This window comes from Fundulus heteroclitus, chromosome 14 (assembly GCF_011125445.2).
Source record: "Fundulus heteroclitus isolate FHET01 chromosome 14, MU-UCD_Fhet_4.1, whole genome shotgun sequence".
In the NCBI taxonomy this organism is placed as follows: Eukaryota; Metazoa; Chordata; class Actinopteri; order Cyprinodontiformes; family Fundulidae; genus Fundulus; species Fundulus heteroclitus.
The window spans coordinates 996,078-1,013,061 of record NC_046374.1 but is presented as its reverse complement, the minus strand read 5'-3'; the positions used below and the strand labels follow the sequence as shown (position 1 = coordinate 1,013,061).

The following is a 16,984-nucleotide window of genomic DNA, read 5'->3' as shown; positions in this document are numbered from 1 at the left end:
AAAACACACATGGTAAAAGAAAAAAATTTAACCCTTGTTCATCACCTGTTTGTTTGCCTTCATTATGTGTACTTTGAACCAGAGCGGCCATGGTAACACTCTTTAAATCTTTGAATCTTTATTTGCTAGGTAACCCAGGCAACCCAGATTTACTTTGCGAAGCACATCATAATGAAGTGTAAAAGGGGACCATATTGAAATAAATTTTTGAAGGCTATTATATGCGTCTGCATAAAAAACAGTGAAAAGGCAAACACCCTTTAGGATGACTGCTCCATATTTGCTAAGGGAGCAGACTCCAAATGTTTACACAGTTAAATAAGCCAACCAACTTCTCAGTCTAAATTCCAATGAACATCCTGACTCTGACCAGATGAGGAAGCCATGTTCCAGTGGAACGGAGTTGATCATATTCTTGCATCAATGTTTACATTTCATGTCTACTGTGCAGGTTACCCATTCTTTCTCCTAAAATTGCCCTGTTTTTATCTATATCCATCTTACCATCATCTCCGACCAACTTCCCTTAACATAGCATCCCCACAGCATGATTCAGCCACCACCGTTTTACTCTAAGGATAGTATGGTCAAGATGATTTGGGCTCATCTAGACTAGAGGACATTTTCCTAAAAATTGACTGTGCCCCTTATATGGCACGTGATAAACTGCCAGGACCTCTTATAGATACTTTTTCAACAACAATTCATTTTGTTGGGGGGGGGGGGGGGGTGTCTGTCTCCTGATTATGTGACCTGTTGAGCTGATTGGTTGGATGTGATTTAGAGTTAAGCCTATCAGAGTGAAGGGGGCCAAATGCAAATGCCCGCCACACTTTTCAGATTTTTGTTTGTGACTTTATAAAACCGTGACTCGTTTACCTTCAACTATAAGATGTTGTTTTATGTTGGTCTGTTGCATAAACTCCTAAAAAAAATATCCCTATATGTGGATGGTACTTGACAACATGTGAGGCTTTTTTAAATCACTTACTGTACCATGCTGAGTTGAGTCTTACCCCAATTTATCATTTATTTCCAGGGGTGGTGGGGCACAATAAATGTCCAAACAGCCTTTGCATTCATCAATAAGTATTCAACATAATGCTTAATTGACAATTATTTGTTGTATAAATATTTCTTCTTCTCTTTGTTTTAAAGCAGGCCTGTTGAAATGCCCATGAGGTGAACCTTGTGAGTAAACACACAGGTGCGGTACACAATCCAGCCCTAACTGGACATTGGACCTGCTACAAAGAATCATTGTCTCTGCTCTCTGGATTCTGCATCTGATTTGTTTAAGACGGAAAGCAGACGCCGCTCCCTTGAATTTTCGAAGCTCTTACTTTAAAGTTTCTTTCACCTAGGGACAACGTGGCACCTTGTCCTGTGTGTCACATCGGATCAAGAAGTCACATTTTTGCTCTTCCTACTTGAGACAAGCCCATACAGCCTGTATAATTCTGTTTGCCTTTTCTATTTCACTGAGTGCCTATCCAAGGACGTTATCACCATTTAATGATTTGTGGCCCTTCGTTACCAGCAAAGCATTTGTACAGTTAAACAAAACAGTGCTATATGTAGTCGCTGTGAAAGCTTATAAAACAGATTTCCATGTAAAGCACCAACTGACGCAGACACCTACCTGACGCTGCCTCCCGTCTGTGCACGTCTGGGAGATCTGATTCCTCCTCTCTCTGCCTCTCCTCTTCTGCTCTGCCCGCTGAGCGCTTTCGCTTTCATTTCAGCAACAAGTTGAGAGCAGGGCAAAACTTGCTGAAGTGCTAAGCAGTACCTGTTGATCATGTGTTCCAGGGAAAAGTTTCTGAAAGCATTCCGGTACTCCCCCTCTCGTTGGCAACAACTGCAGTCAAGCGTTTGCAGTGCCTGTCCATCACATCAGTTATTCTGCTGCATATCTTCCAAACAGTTCCTTGTTTGTCTCTTCACAGAATATCTTAATGAACTTTGGGGATCATCTGGATGGCTTTGACAGATGTGAGATGGACCTTTGCGTTCTTCGTGGTTAGCAGGTGTTGTCACCTTGGATCTCTGCCATGGAAGCCATTTTTACCCAGTTCTTCGTTATCAGATCTTACAAACTGTTTTTTTTTTATTCAACAAGTCTGGTAGTAATCTGGCCTGGGCAAATCAGTGTTCCAAAACAATATTCATCACAGCTAATTTCAACAGCATCACTGATCGTGTAACTTTCCCAGAGGAACTCAAACAGCTCGGACTCTGGACTTCGCCTCCATCCCTCCAGACTCTTGGACCCTGACTTCTGGTTCCATTTCCTCTTGAGATGCGTCTGACGTGCTTTCTGTTTTAGGAGTGGCGCTTGACAGAAGGAACGTTTAACGTTTTCATTTTCTGTCACGTTTTTTCCATTGACTCAACTCTATGGCGATCATGTCAGGAGTCAAATGCATGTTGGGATTTTCAATCAGTTTCACAGCTGAACCAGGGTGAAGGGGGGAAAAATCCAAAACATTACTGCAAATGTCTAAAACACCAACCACCACTGGATGCGTTTCAGTCCTTAAAAGATCTTACAGAAAGTTGTCCCACCTGTTTTCCCTGAGCTTTTTAGGTTGTATCGACTGGCTATGGATCTAATTGGCCATAAATGATGTATTATTAAAAATTGTTTATTGAGATTCACTTGTAATAATCATTATTATTTTACAGAGATAATAAATCATGATGAGCCACTCATCCTATGATGTAATTATCGGATTTAGCTATAAGGATAGTTTTTATTGGCCTTTCTTCACAGGGAACCCATTCAGAACTTAAGCACAAATACATAATCATTATATTATACTCAGTTATATTATAGACAAAACCTTCAAAAACCTTTAGGAATATGTAAAGATATATTAAGAACCCGAAATAAAAATACTGGAAGAGAGTTGGTTTTAGAAATCCTTTATCCCACTTATTATTTAAACCTTTTTAATTTTCACAAAAAGATTATGCATGTCATGTTAAAGTCATAAAAAGCGCAGTAACACCACAGGGCAAAAATATGGAACAGTTCAAAGAGTAGGAATAACTTTACAAGACATTATACAACCTTTACCACAGGAAAAAAAAAATACAGCTATAAAAGTTTTAACATTCACAATGTCCTAAACATTAACATAAAGTAATGTTCTTCACTGTGTGCCCTGACGATCCTACAGGCTTCTGATTCTGTACAAAAACCAAAAGGTATAAACCAAAATAAACAAAATCAAAAGTCGTAAAAAGCATTCTCACTTATCAACACAGTGAGGTACTAATGATCAAACAATCTGTCCAGAAACATTGTGTTTCAGATGAGAACACACCCACATTCTGTGGTTTCTTTTTCAAGGGAAACAGAAACTTAAATGCTGTGGATCTGCATATTGTTTACATTAAATAATGAGGAATCGCACGGAAAGCCGTTTTCCTCTGTGGTCTGACACGCCTACACACCAACCGGTCTGGCTGCTACTTTCCAGCTCACACTGGGAGTTTGCACGAAGGGAGCTTGGGAATAACTGCTGGTTTCGGTTGATAAATGGATGTTTTTCAAAGCACTCATGACTACATATGCGCTTAGACTTAGTTCAATATTACAGTATTCCGTTTTAAATTTTTACTCCTCACTGATTGGCACCTTCTGTGGCCTTTTACACTCTTCCTAAACACTATAATTACCAAAGAATATTGTTTGGGTTTGACTTCTGATGTCAGAATTCCCTGTGTAAACACTGTGTGAAATCAAGTTGTGCCAAAAAAAAAAAAAAAATCTTTAAAACAATGCTTGCAGACATTTCTCCTTTCTCTGACCTTATTTGGGCACCTTGTGCCTAGTAGGTCTTGGCTGAGAACATCCGCGCCAGATCCTTCACCTGAAACCCATCAAACAATGAGCCAACCTTCTGGTGCCACCGTAAACTAATTGTTCCCATGACAGGTGTACTATAGAAGGAGTGCAACAGAGTCTAAAGAGCAGTTTAAGTGGGCAGAAGTGATGTCTCACCTTTGGACCAGCGCAGAAACCTGCCAGCTCAGACGCTTCACCTGCTGTAGCCAAAAGGCAGTACATTACAGGAAGAAACCTCAGAGTAGTGACACAATGTTAAAAGCGTATGATTATTCAGCAGAATTTACACACAGGGTTTGTGGTCCTGATGCTTGGTGGCCTTTGATGAAGCAGTTTTCATTGTGGTAGGAGTACTTGTTGGGTCTGGTAACTTCTGTTAGGGAAAAAAAAAACAGCGGTTAACAGATTAGAGTCAGCTAAGCAATGATAGGAAACATAATTTGCTTAACAGATATATAGCTTTTATCTTTTTTTAACATCTTGTCATGTTAAACCCACAAGCCTTGGTATATTTTACTGGGATTCTGTGTAGCATACCAACACAAAAAAACAGATAAATGTATAGCGGAAGAGTGGAGATGAGTGATTTTACTTTAAAAATGTTAAGTGTACGTTTGTATTCAGGAACACAGAGTTAATACTTTGTAGAAGCAGCTTTTGTCATATAGAGCAGTAAGCCTCTGGCTCAGTCTATTCGAGCCTTAGAGAGCGGAGACATAGAAATAATTTCTGAGATACAGTCATCAAGGGTAAGAAAACTACCACAAAGGTTCAGAAAGGATTTTGAGACTAACAAATAAGTTGAAGGAGCAGTTTCTGGTGGAGAAAGGTGACGTTTGATCGATTAAACTTCCGAGTTGAATTGTCAATGAAATGAGAGCTTCATATAGCAGAATGAAGCTCTATGGTATCTTTTTTGACTTTATCACATCATATGTGTAAGCCAGAGTTTTTATTTCGAATTGTGACTTTTAGAACAGCCTACCAAGTCAGTAAGATTGCATATTTCGAGCTGAATATCCTTCCTTTTGTCTTTTAGTTAGGCTCAGCCATCCATAAGTGGAGAGCCCACAGGCTACTGGAGATGCTGGTGATGATGCTGAGAGAGACGAAAGCCACTCACCACATCATGCAAGATGGAGAACTGAAACAGAAAGTAGAACACTGCCTGGAAGTGTAGAGGGTGTGACGTGGGCCTCTGTCTGGAGCTGGACAGAAACTGCTACTGGCCGTACCACCAAAACTGAGAGGTTGATGGACTGTAACTGTTGTAAATATTTTCAATACCGTCTAAATATCTAATTCAGAAGGCAAAAGCATTTCGTTGTGTACATCTATAGTATTTTCTTTACCACTAAACTTCTAAAAACTATTTGCAATCTTTGTTTTTCTTCATTTTAACCTGATAAAACTCTCTATAAATAGAATTTTAATTGTAAAAAAAAACCCGGTAGATCTTGAAACTTCCAGTTGTTATAGAGAAATGGGCAAAATTATTTACTCATAGGTCCATATGCCATTTAATGGCCTTTATCCAGTCAAAATAAGCCAAATTATCCAGGCAGAGGTTTTGAGGCTTAGGCCTTAGAAGTTTCCCTGCAGCATTGCCCGCTATTTAGCTCCATCCATCAACCCTGATCAGCTTCCCAGTCCCTGCTAAAGTGAACCATATCCACATCATTATGCTGCTACCGCTATGTTTCAAGAGTCAAGACTCGAGAATCTTTACTGCCAATATGTGCTACCATAATGAATTTTTGATGATGTCTTACAGAATGCACACAAAGGCATAATATTCCGATCCAACAAGACAATCTTCTGAAATCAGTTGATTTCACTGACCAACAAGACTCCCTGAGAAGCTTAAAGCGTGGAAATAGTCATTTGCCTCTAGTAGACACATTTTTGAGTCTAAAAGTCGGATAGCGGTTCCTATACTGACGACATAGATTACTGTGCAGTTGCCCTCGTGTGTCACACGAACGCTCTGCCGTTTGATACACTCATGCACATAGTAAACTACTGTGCAATAAATTTAGGTCTTCAGGTTACAGGACTGCAGTTTGCACGGATGTCTAAACACACATTCCCTGATAAACTGAAGTGTGCAAATAGACATTTGCATTTGAGAGACAGTTTAAATAAATCTCATGGATGTAAAACCTGCAGAACCAGTATTATGTTTGTCAACATGCAAGAGACTATGAACTGGGTTGGTGGTTCATTGATTCTCAGCAGGCGGCGACGAAGAAGAAAGAGAAATCAGTGCTGTACCTGTGCTGGTTTTACTCCGCCATGTTCCTCCTCCTTTAGTTGAACAATGGTTTCCTGGGGTTTGGTTTGTAGAAATCTTTCAGCCCTAAATTTTAACTATAAGATTTGAAGCATCTAAGTAAATACGGCAAAGAATGACGGAGCAAAAAATTCCCACAGCTACATCATAAGAAATGCAAACTACAAAGCAGGAACAAATAAGAGAAAGATACTTTCAGGGGTAATAGTAGTATATAGCAAATAATATATTATATACACCAAACACCTGTGATGGTCGGCGCTCTTGTCCGCGTTTCGGCTGGGGCCGTGCGGCTCTTTCCTGAACCGCAAACATCTGAGCCAGTTCCTTCACCTGGAAAACATTTCCACATGGAGTGAAACACGGGTTCCCTCTGCAGGACACTCAACTAAGAACCTGTCGTACCTTCCTGCTCGTAGAGACGTCAGGCTCGGCTGCTTCAATCACTACAGATAACGGCAACAATGACAGCATCATTTTCTTGATCGTTTAGATCAGGAGTCCTCGATTCCGGTCCTCGAGGTCCAGTCTCAGGGGCACATCTAAAAGTTCCAGGACACCGGACGTTGAGGACCGGAATTGAGGACCCCTGGTTTAGATGATGTGATGAACGACGCTGGTACGTACTCGATAGGTCCTCCTTCTGTGACCGTTTTGCTGCTGTTGGTGTTGGCTCAGGTGCCATATCTGTAGCATTCTGTCATAAATAAAAGAAAAAGGTTTATATTGGTAAATTAGCCGCTACTCTGTCGCCACTTAGGTCCTTCACAAAACCAACACACCATGACACCAAACCAGAGCTCAGCCTGGACCTGAGAACGATGAGCTTTGGTTTATCGAGCACAATCCTTCACATCAAACTCGTGCAAACAGTAAAAAGATCAGATCACATGAGTGGAGTTTGATGAAAGCAGCGAAGTCGTCGATACACAGAAAAACTAGGACTGATATTAGTGTTAATGAGCTCTAGGGCGCCATGAATTACCACACCTATCTTTTCTGATGATGCACCAGTCACATAACCTGAGCCCAGCCAGATGGATTTCGCTCCGCCTAGCTCCACTCATCCATCTGGAACAGATCCATAGGAATGGCATTTCAGAAGGCTGGGCCTTATCAAAAATCCTTGCATATGATTGGATAAGGCACTTGTCTGTCATCGTTATCGACGTGCTATTTCAACCACTCACACCGAAGCTAACCCGTGACGCTGATGAGAGGAAAAAACAAAACTTGCCATATCCGGTCAGGAGAAGGGCGAAAACATTGTTTCCACCAACAAAAGCCTTCAGAGCCGTTCTCTGATGTTCTTTTAATGAAACAATATTAGGTAGATTGGACAACATGGAAGAAATAGCAGCATCAATGTTAACGCTTGCTTCCTCGATGCGAGCCACCACTGTAGAATCAAAACAGTCTCACGTCACGGTCGCTTCTCCACTACGTCACATCTATGAAACTCCAGCCCTGCGTCCTGATTGGCCAGACAATAAAATTGGTTGAAGAAATCACTTTCTATGGGAGATGTCCCAGATGGATGTGAGTGAAGCTAGGCGGAGCGAAATTCAGCTGGCTAGGGTCAGGTTACCAGTCACATGCTCAACAATCAGAATCAGCAGATTATCCCGCTTGGCAATAAATAATCAACTAAAACCTTCAAGGTCCTTTGGTCAGTTAATGCATCAATAACCCACTCCTTGATGTGATCAGTTAAGAGCAGTGATGTCCGACATTTTTGTCAATGGGAGGGGTTGATCCTCCCTAAACTGCATCATGACAGACTAGGCCATCATTAAACATGTTGCTCTAACTGATCTTTGTAGCCTAGGCTGTAGCTTTAGGCCAGCTGTGTTGTTGAAAGGTGAACCTCCACCCCAGTCTCAGTTCCTATGGAGCATCTAATCTATTCTCTACAGCAATTCCCCCGTATTCAGCTCCATCCATCTTCTAATCAACTCAGACCCGTTTCCCTGTCCCTGCCCCCTACAAGGGGATGGAGCAAATGTCATTGCGCATCACATACACAGAGGTTGTTCAATTTGCTAAAAAAATCATTATTTGTTTACTACTTTTAATGCTGGAAAAAGGTTTACGATCAGTAGAAGAAAACAATTCTTAGTTCCCCAGAGAAGTTCACTTTTCTGGGGAACCTTTAAAGCTCAATAAAATCCATGAAAACATTTTTGGGGCATTTCTGACTTTACAGATAAGAGACTATTGTTTTTCATTGGACATAAAACAAAAAAAAAACACAAATACTGAACCTGCGCCACTTCCTCTTCCTTGCTGTCCTTCTTGGACTCAAATATTGCTCCATCGGTGGCTGAAGACTTTTCAGCTTTCTCTGGCGTTCTGTTTAATAAAATTAAGTCCTTCCTCTTAGGTTGGACAGGAGGTCCAGCTGTTGGATGTTTGCTGACTGATTTGTTTATCTGAAAAAAGACAGATCAATAGATTAATTAATACATTTTTTATGAGGAAATTTTGAATATACTTTAGCAGTCTGTTAGGAAGTAAAGCTCAAAACTTTGAAAATAGCAGGTTTTGTTTTTGTACACTCAGGTGCATTTAGGGACACTGCATGATGTTTTCTAACTTTAAACATGAACAATGAACAAGTTCACTATAAAACCAAAAAAATCTTAAATAAATGCTTTAACCTGTTTCCTGCTCTGACGGGAAACTTTTAGCTGCTCAACAGTAAATTAAACCCACATTATTTTTAATGAAACTGTTAAAGTAGTCTCTTCAGTAGAAAAGACATCCGTAAATTATTAGAAAACACATAATAAATAGGACATTGCAGGTTTGCCCTGTTAAAAATGAGAAGAAAAAAAAAGTTTTCTTAAAACTGGACATAGCAACATGACATTAAAATTAACACCAGACCATCCCTAGCATTTTACTTTTCTTCTACACATGCTGAACTAGAACAGGCCTCTACATAGGGACATTAATATTGGTTTTAACACAATATCTATTCATTTAAGGCAACGGAGGCACGGCACATATACCTGCTCCTTCCTGTCTTCCAACTTTGGTTGGACTCCGGTTTCCCGGGCCGGGATGGTGGTACGTCTTTGAGCGAGAAGCTTCCCCTGAAACATTCAACCCATTCAAATACAATCCAAGTATTAACGGGAACATAACCTTTACTGCGCTTCCTGAAACTGAACATAAACCTACAACCTGTGGGTTTTCCGGTCTGAGTTTCTCCGTTGGTACGGCTGTTTTCTCTTGGGCTGCAGGGACAGAAAACATCTGCACCAGTTCCTTCACCTGAAATAAGTAGAACACTAAGAACGAGGGCTGAGGGGACAGCTATGATGAAAGGAGCCTCACAGCTTTCAGAGAAACCAAAGAATATCTGGTGTGGTGTTGATCGGTTATTCACAAGCAGGAGTATACTGCTCTGCACCTTCATTCCCTCCCTCGTCTTATTTGCTCCTTGCAGGTCATTAGGAATGTCTCGACTGCTCAGTTGCTTCACTGTGAATGAACGCGGGTTCCTCTTCGGCGGCACAACAGGAGGCGCTAGAGGACGCTCAGATGCCCGGCTGCTCAACTGAAAAGATGACAAATGTGTGTCATCACACAAAGATAAAGACATGGAGGTTTGCAAAGATAACATTGAGGGAAAAGTAAGACTGTGTAGAAGATGATGGTTTACCTGCTCAGCTGCTGCTACCTTTCTGTCCGTGGGTTTTTTGAAGGGGTGGGAAGGGGTTGTGAAAGCTGCAGGTAAAGATGAGAGTCATTCTGATTTTTATTTTCTAGGCTGATAACTTCATTCTGGTGTTGATGATGAATGATCGTGTTCTGACATACGTGACTTGTTTGCCGGTGGTGATCTGACTCTTGCTGATGTCCCCGCATGCTGACACATAAGAAATAGGCTGTTACAACGTGCTGTGGAGGTGCGATGAGGACGTTTCAGGATGGCAGAGAAGACGCGGGGGAAAAAAGTGTTTTGAGCAGAAAACTCCCATCTGCTGAAATAAGTGCTGATATATTCCAAGTGTTATTTATTTATTTTTATTTATTTATTTATTTTCACAGATCAAGATAGAAACTCAGAATACATCAATAGAATAAAAAATGTGATGGAGTGTGACAGAAACCCCTTAGGGCTTATACCAAAGGCCACACCCCTAAACCAACAAAACATCAGGCAGCTCACTTTATGAAAGTCCTTTCATTCAAGAGAGAAAACAGAATAGACATGTACAGTAACATTATTTTTACATTTTAGCTTTCAGATTTCAGGGAGTCAATATTTGTAAAATCATACATCACTGTCTTTTTTGGATAACAGTATTTTTTTCAAGGACTTTCTACCATTTATTTCTGAAGATTCCAAATATTTACCATATTCATTCCATAATTTTGCACCACGATGCCGAAAAGAAAATTGCACTTGAGTTTTAATACTTAACGGTAAATGAAAAGACAAAGCTTAGTATTATAAGAATGCACTTGGCAGTTCTTAACAAAATAATTCTTGAAAGTATCATGAGACTGACCTTGTTTTATCATAAAAACAAAGGTACATGTTTGATAAATATTAATTTCAAAAATATTCAACAGCTGTAATTTGGAAAAAAGAGGAGCACTAGCTGCATCAACTTTAGAAAATGTTGCTAAGCGAACAAAAGCTTTTTGTAAAAGTAGTATTTTTTTAAGATAACTAGGAAATGTACTTGCCCAAACAATATTACAGTATGACAGGTATGGATAGATTAATGAATAATATAGAGTTAACATCACTTTATTGTGAACAAAACTTCTAATCCTTCTCAAAATACCTAGAGATTTAGTGACTTTTTTGCAGACTGTACCAATTTGTTCTCTCCAAAGGAGTTTGTCATCAAGTTGAACACCCAAAAAACGAACAGTAGAAACTTTATCAATGCACTTGATAAAGTGTTATGCACTTCTTTTTCAGTTTTCCCACACTAATGTGACTGTGAGCTGTAGTGTGAGCTGCTCTGAGTAAGCGGAGTGTTGTCTCGCGTGCTTTGTAGAGATCTGGCTGAATGACGGCATACTGGACTCCGGCGTGAACTGACTCGGCTTCTCCACGAGACGAGACGACGGGGACACAAGGACGAGTGGAAAACACAGAAGGTGGGGGAATTATTCTATCTCTGCACAATCGATGTTCTCATCATGGACATGTTACAGCCTGATCTGCTTGTGTGAGACAATTTAGTGAGTTTTCTTTTTATTATTAAACTTTATTTTTGAGACTACCATGCGCTTTGTTTGGATCCTCCCTAAACTGCATCATGACAGACTAGGCCATCATTAAACATGTTGCTCTAACTGATCTTTGTAGCCTAGGCTGTAGCTTCAGGCCAGCTGTGTTGTTGAAAGGTGAACCTCCACCCCAGTTTCAGTTCCTATGGAGCATCTAATCTATTTTCTAGAGCCATTCTCCCGTATTCAGCTCCCTCCATCTTCTAGACCAACTCAGACCAGTTTCCCTGTCCCTGCTGAAGGAAAGCTCCATCCCCTACAGGCCAGAACTGACAGAAAAAAAGAAGTCCACTTTTCGCCTTGACTGCTCATCAACCAGTAACTTCATCTCTTTTTTACCAAATCGAAAACGCAGAGAGAGTTGGCCTCTACAAGCAGGATGCTGCTGATATCCTCCTAATGGTACCCCACAAGCAAACGTCATTGCACATTACATACGCAGAGGTTGTTCAATTTGCTGATAATTTCATTATTTGTTTACTACTTTTAATGCTGGAAAAAGGTTTACGATCAGTAGAAGAAAACAATTCTTAGTTCCCCAGAGAAGTTCACTTTTCTGGGGAACCTATGAAGCTCAATAAAATCCATGAAAACATTTTTGGGGCATTTCTGACTTTACAGATAAGAGACTATTGTTTTTCATTGGACATAAAAGAAAAAAAAACACAAATACTGAACCTGCGCCACTTCCTCTTCCTTGCTGTCCTTCTTGGACTCAAATATTGCTCCATCGGTGGCTGAAGATTTTTCAGCTTTCTCTGGCGTTCTGTTTAATAAAATTAAGCCTTTCCTCTTAGGTTGGACAGGAGGTCCAGCTGTTGGATGTTTGCTGACTGATTTGTTTATCTGAAAATAGAAAGATCAATACATTAATTAATACATTTTTTATGAGGGAATTTTGAATATACTTTAGCAGTCTGTTAGGAAGTAAAGCTCAAAACTTTGAAAATAGCAGGTTTTGTTTTTGTACACTCAGGTGCATTTAGGGACACTGCATGATATTTTCTAACTTTGAACATGAACAATGAACAAGTTCACTACAAACCCAAAAAAATCTTAAATAAATGCTTTAACCTGTGACTACCCTCTACCGGAAAAATACTGTTTCTTTAAAAAGCAGTTATATGATGCTACACGAATGAAACAGCTAGTTATCAAAAACATGCACTGATTTGCTAAAATTAAAAGATAGTTTGAGAAGATTTATTTTATTGTGTCTTGTCAATTGGTTTTGGACCAAATCACTGTGACAAAGACCAAACGCAAAACTAGCAACATGTGTTTTTACCTCACAAGCAGAATCTGATGGACTGATGTTTCTCAACTTTCCCTCTCTCTTTATTATAAATTTTTCTAAACATGTGTGAATTTCTTTCAGCAGCTGAGACTTTGGCGTTTCCTGCGCTGATGTTGACAACAGTGACTCCTTCTCCTCGTGTGGGTCAACAGGGGGAGTTGCTGGAGGGTCGGTGACAGATCTACATTGCTGCTTCGGTGGGACGGCTGGTTTGTCAAATACCATAGCTGGATTCTCTTTGAGCCGACGATTTATCTATAAGTAAAAAGCAAATTGTTGCAGAAATATAGGTAGATTTGTAATTATGTTAAAAAATTGCATCAATGTGGCACACATTTCCAGCTAATTTGCTCTACCTGCAAATAAGGCGAGGAATCCTCAAACTCATGGACGGATCTTCCATTGCAGTCATCTGGGTATCTTCGAAGAGACACCGCTGGAGCTGCAAATACAACAATAGAAGAAGAATTATGCTCCACGGCTGAAGTTGGTGATTTCTTTCCTAATTCTGCAAAGCTGTAAAAAACTGGAATATTTTTTGACCATACGTGATTTGGGCTCTTCCTTGACTGCAGTGGCTGCTGTTGCATAGTTATAACAGCTGCCAGTGTTCCAGTAGTCCTCAGAACTCTGAAGACAAAACGTACAAATATACAAAACGTTTAAAAAACTAGTTATGTAATGACAAATGTCTAGGGGTGTGGCAATAAATCCAGCTCAGGAGATGATGCACGATAATAGGTCCAACAAGCTTTTATTCGGATCCCCATTAGCTTCCACAGCAGTGGCTGCCTGGCCATGTGTAATCCTTAAAACCAGTGACCATTTCATCAACACTGAAAAAAAGCTTTGTTTTCTAACTTGATGGAAACAAAGGAAACCAAACTTATGTCTAAAAAGGAGAAAAGAACTGCAACGTACAGTATTTGCCTGACAGATGATCACTCTTCTTTGGTAGCTTACCATATAGCTCACCAGCACTCCTAAACCCCCCAAGGAATCTGATTTATTTAGAACAGCTAGGGAATCACAATGGTTTATGCCTCGTCTTTACCTTTAAAGGGGTGGAGCACTCCTCCGACTGATGCCACGGCTTTGACCTTGTTTCTGGAGTAAGAGCAGAAGGTGTGATGCAGAAGAAAACCTTCTGATTCAACAGAAAAATCTTATTTGGACCAAATTTTACCATGACACGTCCTCCAGTTGTTCTCCGTTTTGACTGTGGCTGCCGCTGCACGGTTGCTGAGCTTTCTCATCCTTGGTTTTTCTGGGAAATACTGTCAAGTTAAGGAGGAAAGTTTATTTTGGGTGCTTGAATTAGACATTTTCCTAACTAAACTGAGACTATTTTACAATTATCCTTTTTATACCTCATGCTTTTTATTCAGCTTCTTCAATTCAGGAGGTTTTTTCTCATCCACTTGTGGTTTCCAGTAATTCCCCCAGGCCTTCTGCTCTTCCTTTGGAATCCTTGCTCCCTTTGGTGTGCAGCCCTTCATCCCCTGGTGGACTCTCAGCCCATGATAGCTCGTCACTTGGGTCCAGCCACAGTGGCATATCTGTAGGCTCGCGTCTGAATAGGAATTTGTAATTATGTTTAAGACATATTATTGAATGACCTCCTCTTATTAAACATGTGCTCTTATCATTGATTAAGAAATTGTCTTAAAACACAATCAATTTGAACAGCTTACCAGATTTAATAGTGGTCGGGACGTCCAGCTTGTAGCTCTTGTGAGCGGTTGTCTGTCCTGTAAAGCCCCACATGTCCTGCTGTTGGGGCTCTGCCATCCTCATACCCTTCGGCGTGCATCCGTTTTTGCCCTGGTGGACCCGCAGGCCCTGATAGGTCGTCACTTTGGACCAGCCACAGCAGTGACAAACCTGAAGACTCATTTCTGTAACCTGCATTGAGAAGATGAGCTCCAAACATAAATAATCAAGTTGTTACAACTAGGAACAGCTACAGACGAGAACAAACACTCTGGCTTTTCAATATGACATTAATCATGAAGTCGTGAGTAGCTGTGTGGAATAATTAAAACCACATATTTCTGGTCTCTCACTTTGAAATTAGATTATATCATATTATTTGCCTATTTGGGACTCCTTAGTCTAAAAGCATTACATTATAGCGTAGACCTCAGGTCTACTAACATCTAGTATGGGTCTACCGGCTTTAACCTTTCTGTGTCTCTTCTATTCAGCTCTGTGTGGATGTGGCCTCAAAGGATAGAGTTGTGTTGATATGTCAACACAAGTCAGATAAGCACGCAAAAAACTTTAATTACTGGTTATTTTGTGTGTCACAAAAAAGCCAATGTTCCTGATTCCCCAGGAAGTTAACAAATCTTCACAAGGCAGCCGATGTGTCCATCATACCATCTCGGCAACCAGTGGTGTAGCTGTATAACCACTGAAAAAGCTTTGGCATTTCCGTATAACCACCTAAAAGCATGAAAATTGTCAGAATTACGCTGAATTGTTACCAAGCTGGTAATGTCATGAGATATTCAACTGGGGACAAAAGCAGGGTGCCTTAAAAAAAACTTAAACCACTGATCGCTTGCATGTAAGCCGTTCCATGTAGCACAGCTGAGTGTGCAAGAGAGATTAGCTCATTGAACAATGTTTGTGCAGATAAAAGGTCTTCTCTGTTGTTGCCAAAGGTAAATAATCTCATCATGATTAGTATAAATGGGCCTAGTAATCTTCTGAGCCTAGTTAGTAATGTAACAATTTTAATCTAACAGTTTGGTGTTCAACGTTCCTTTAACACTGAATTAATGTTTTTCTTAAACTGCCATTATTTCAGCATCATTTAAATGTTTAATGTCAATCGAATGCCACCTTGGTGAGAAAAAAACATATTTGGGACATTTTATAGTCACATTGAGTTGGTTCAACCAATCTTTTTGAATAATTAATACTTCTGTAGTTACTACTTAATACTTGAAGATGTTTTGCTTATACTGTTTTGTGAATTCTACAACATGTTTTTAATACCAAGCCAAGTGTTCTATAAGGTTTGTTGTACATTTATTTAAATTTAAGCATCAGAGAAATGTTTGCAATGTTAAATAGACTTAAAAATCCAAATAAGGGACTCCCGGTGGAGCACAGGCAGCAATGGCAGCCATGGCAGCATAGGCGCTGAGCTCCTGACAGCAAGGTAACATGTTGCCCGATAAAACTAGAATTTTTTAATGACATAGGCATCTAAGCACAGACATTACGGGCAATCAAAATTGCCCCAGAAAGGAACGAAAAGTGCGGTACAGAATAAAGTACTGGTCCAAGAGGATGACAATCAGCCCTTTCAGACTAGCAGCAACTTGGAGGACGACACGGAGGCCAGACGTGACGACAACCTGAGGGTAATTGTGAAAGAGCTGCGAGAATTTAGAAAAGATTTCGGTCAGCAACTGAGAGGCATAAGAGAAGACATGCATAAGATCAATAAGAGGATGGATAGAGGAATAAAACCTCAGAGGAGCGCATTCAATCCTCGGAGGAGGCGCTGACGGAGCTAGTTAAGTTACGCTAACAGACTTGGAGGGTCGCACACGCCGTGAAAATGTCAGAATACACGGAGTAACAGAGGGGGCTGAAATGACATCAGCCAGAATTTATGGAGGTCTGGAAGTTCCTCCTACCACAGTGCTTAACATTGAGAGAGCCATACCCCCCCCCCCCCCCCCCCCCCACACACACACACACACACACACACACACCACAGATCAATCGTGGTTCAGTTCTCCATCTGCAAGATGAAGGAGGATATCATCAGGAGAGCTTGGCAGAAGAGGAGTTTCAACTTCCAAGGGAAGAGATTGCAGCTGTACCACGATTACGCACCGGAGTTACTTAGGAAATTAAAACAGTTGGCTGAAATACCTTCAGTCACATTCTTAAAACAGGTGACACACCGCCCTCCTGGAAAGAGGCAGTCATTTGCTTCATACCTAAAGAAGAAAAGGATGAACTTGATAGCGGGAGTTGTCGCCCAATAAGCGCGTTGAACCAAGATTGCAAGAAATTTAGACACAATTTAACAAAAAGACTTGAATAAATTATTCCCCAAATAATATCCTTAGATCAAACAGGGACATGGCCTTTCATCATATTGTACATATTTTAAATCAGGGCATATTGAGTGACTTTCAATCTGTGAAGGCTCAGAACAAATTAAATAATTGTGATTTCTACAGATTTCTCCAGGTACGACATCATATATTAACAGTCTAATACCTGATACTCAGAGGGTGTTTGATAATGA

General features: G+C 40.4%; 1 protein-coding gene across 3 annotated transcripts; it reads right to left on the bottom strand.

Moving 5' to 3' along the window:
- Positions 1 to 2,912: 2,912 nt before the first annotated feature.
- Positions 2,913 to 14,742, bottom strand: LOC110366678 (neurofilament heavy polypeptide). Of its 3 annotated transcripts, none has more exons than XM_036146002.1 (21): positions 14,400 to 14,742; positions 14,076 to 14,278; positions 13,892 to 13,982; positions 13,760 to 13,812; positions 13,254 to 13,335; positions 13,062 to 13,147; positions 12,697 to 12,960; positions 12,087 to 12,254; positions 9,978 to 10,026; positions 9,820 to 9,884; positions 9,568 to 9,714; positions 9,339 to 9,428; positions 9,164 to 9,247; positions 8,414 to 8,581; positions 6,777 to 6,846; positions 6,555 to 6,595; positions 6,396 to 6,482; positions 6,131 to 6,226; positions 4,148 to 4,229; positions 4,013 to 4,056; positions 2,913 to 3,881 (listed from the first exon to the last, which is right to left on the bottom strand). In XM_036146002.1, exons 1-21 carry the CDS (start codon positions 14,614 to 14,616, stop codon positions 3,840 to 3,842), a joined length of 2,229 nt encoding a protein of 742 aa, XP_036001895.1. In that variant the 5' UTR covers positions 14,617 to 14,742; the 3' UTR covers positions 2,913 to 3,839. The 3 variants fall into 3 exon arrangements, 2 of the variants coding, with proteins under 2 accessions (XP_036001895.1, XP_036001896.1); XM_036146003.1 differs by having other exon boundaries at positions 4,013 to 4,053; XR_004932472.1 differs by lacking the exons at positions 2,913 to 3,881; positions 4,013 to 4,056 and having other exon boundaries at positions 4,842 to 6,226.
- Between the last annotated feature and the right edge of the window lie 2,242 nt (positions 14,743 to 16,984).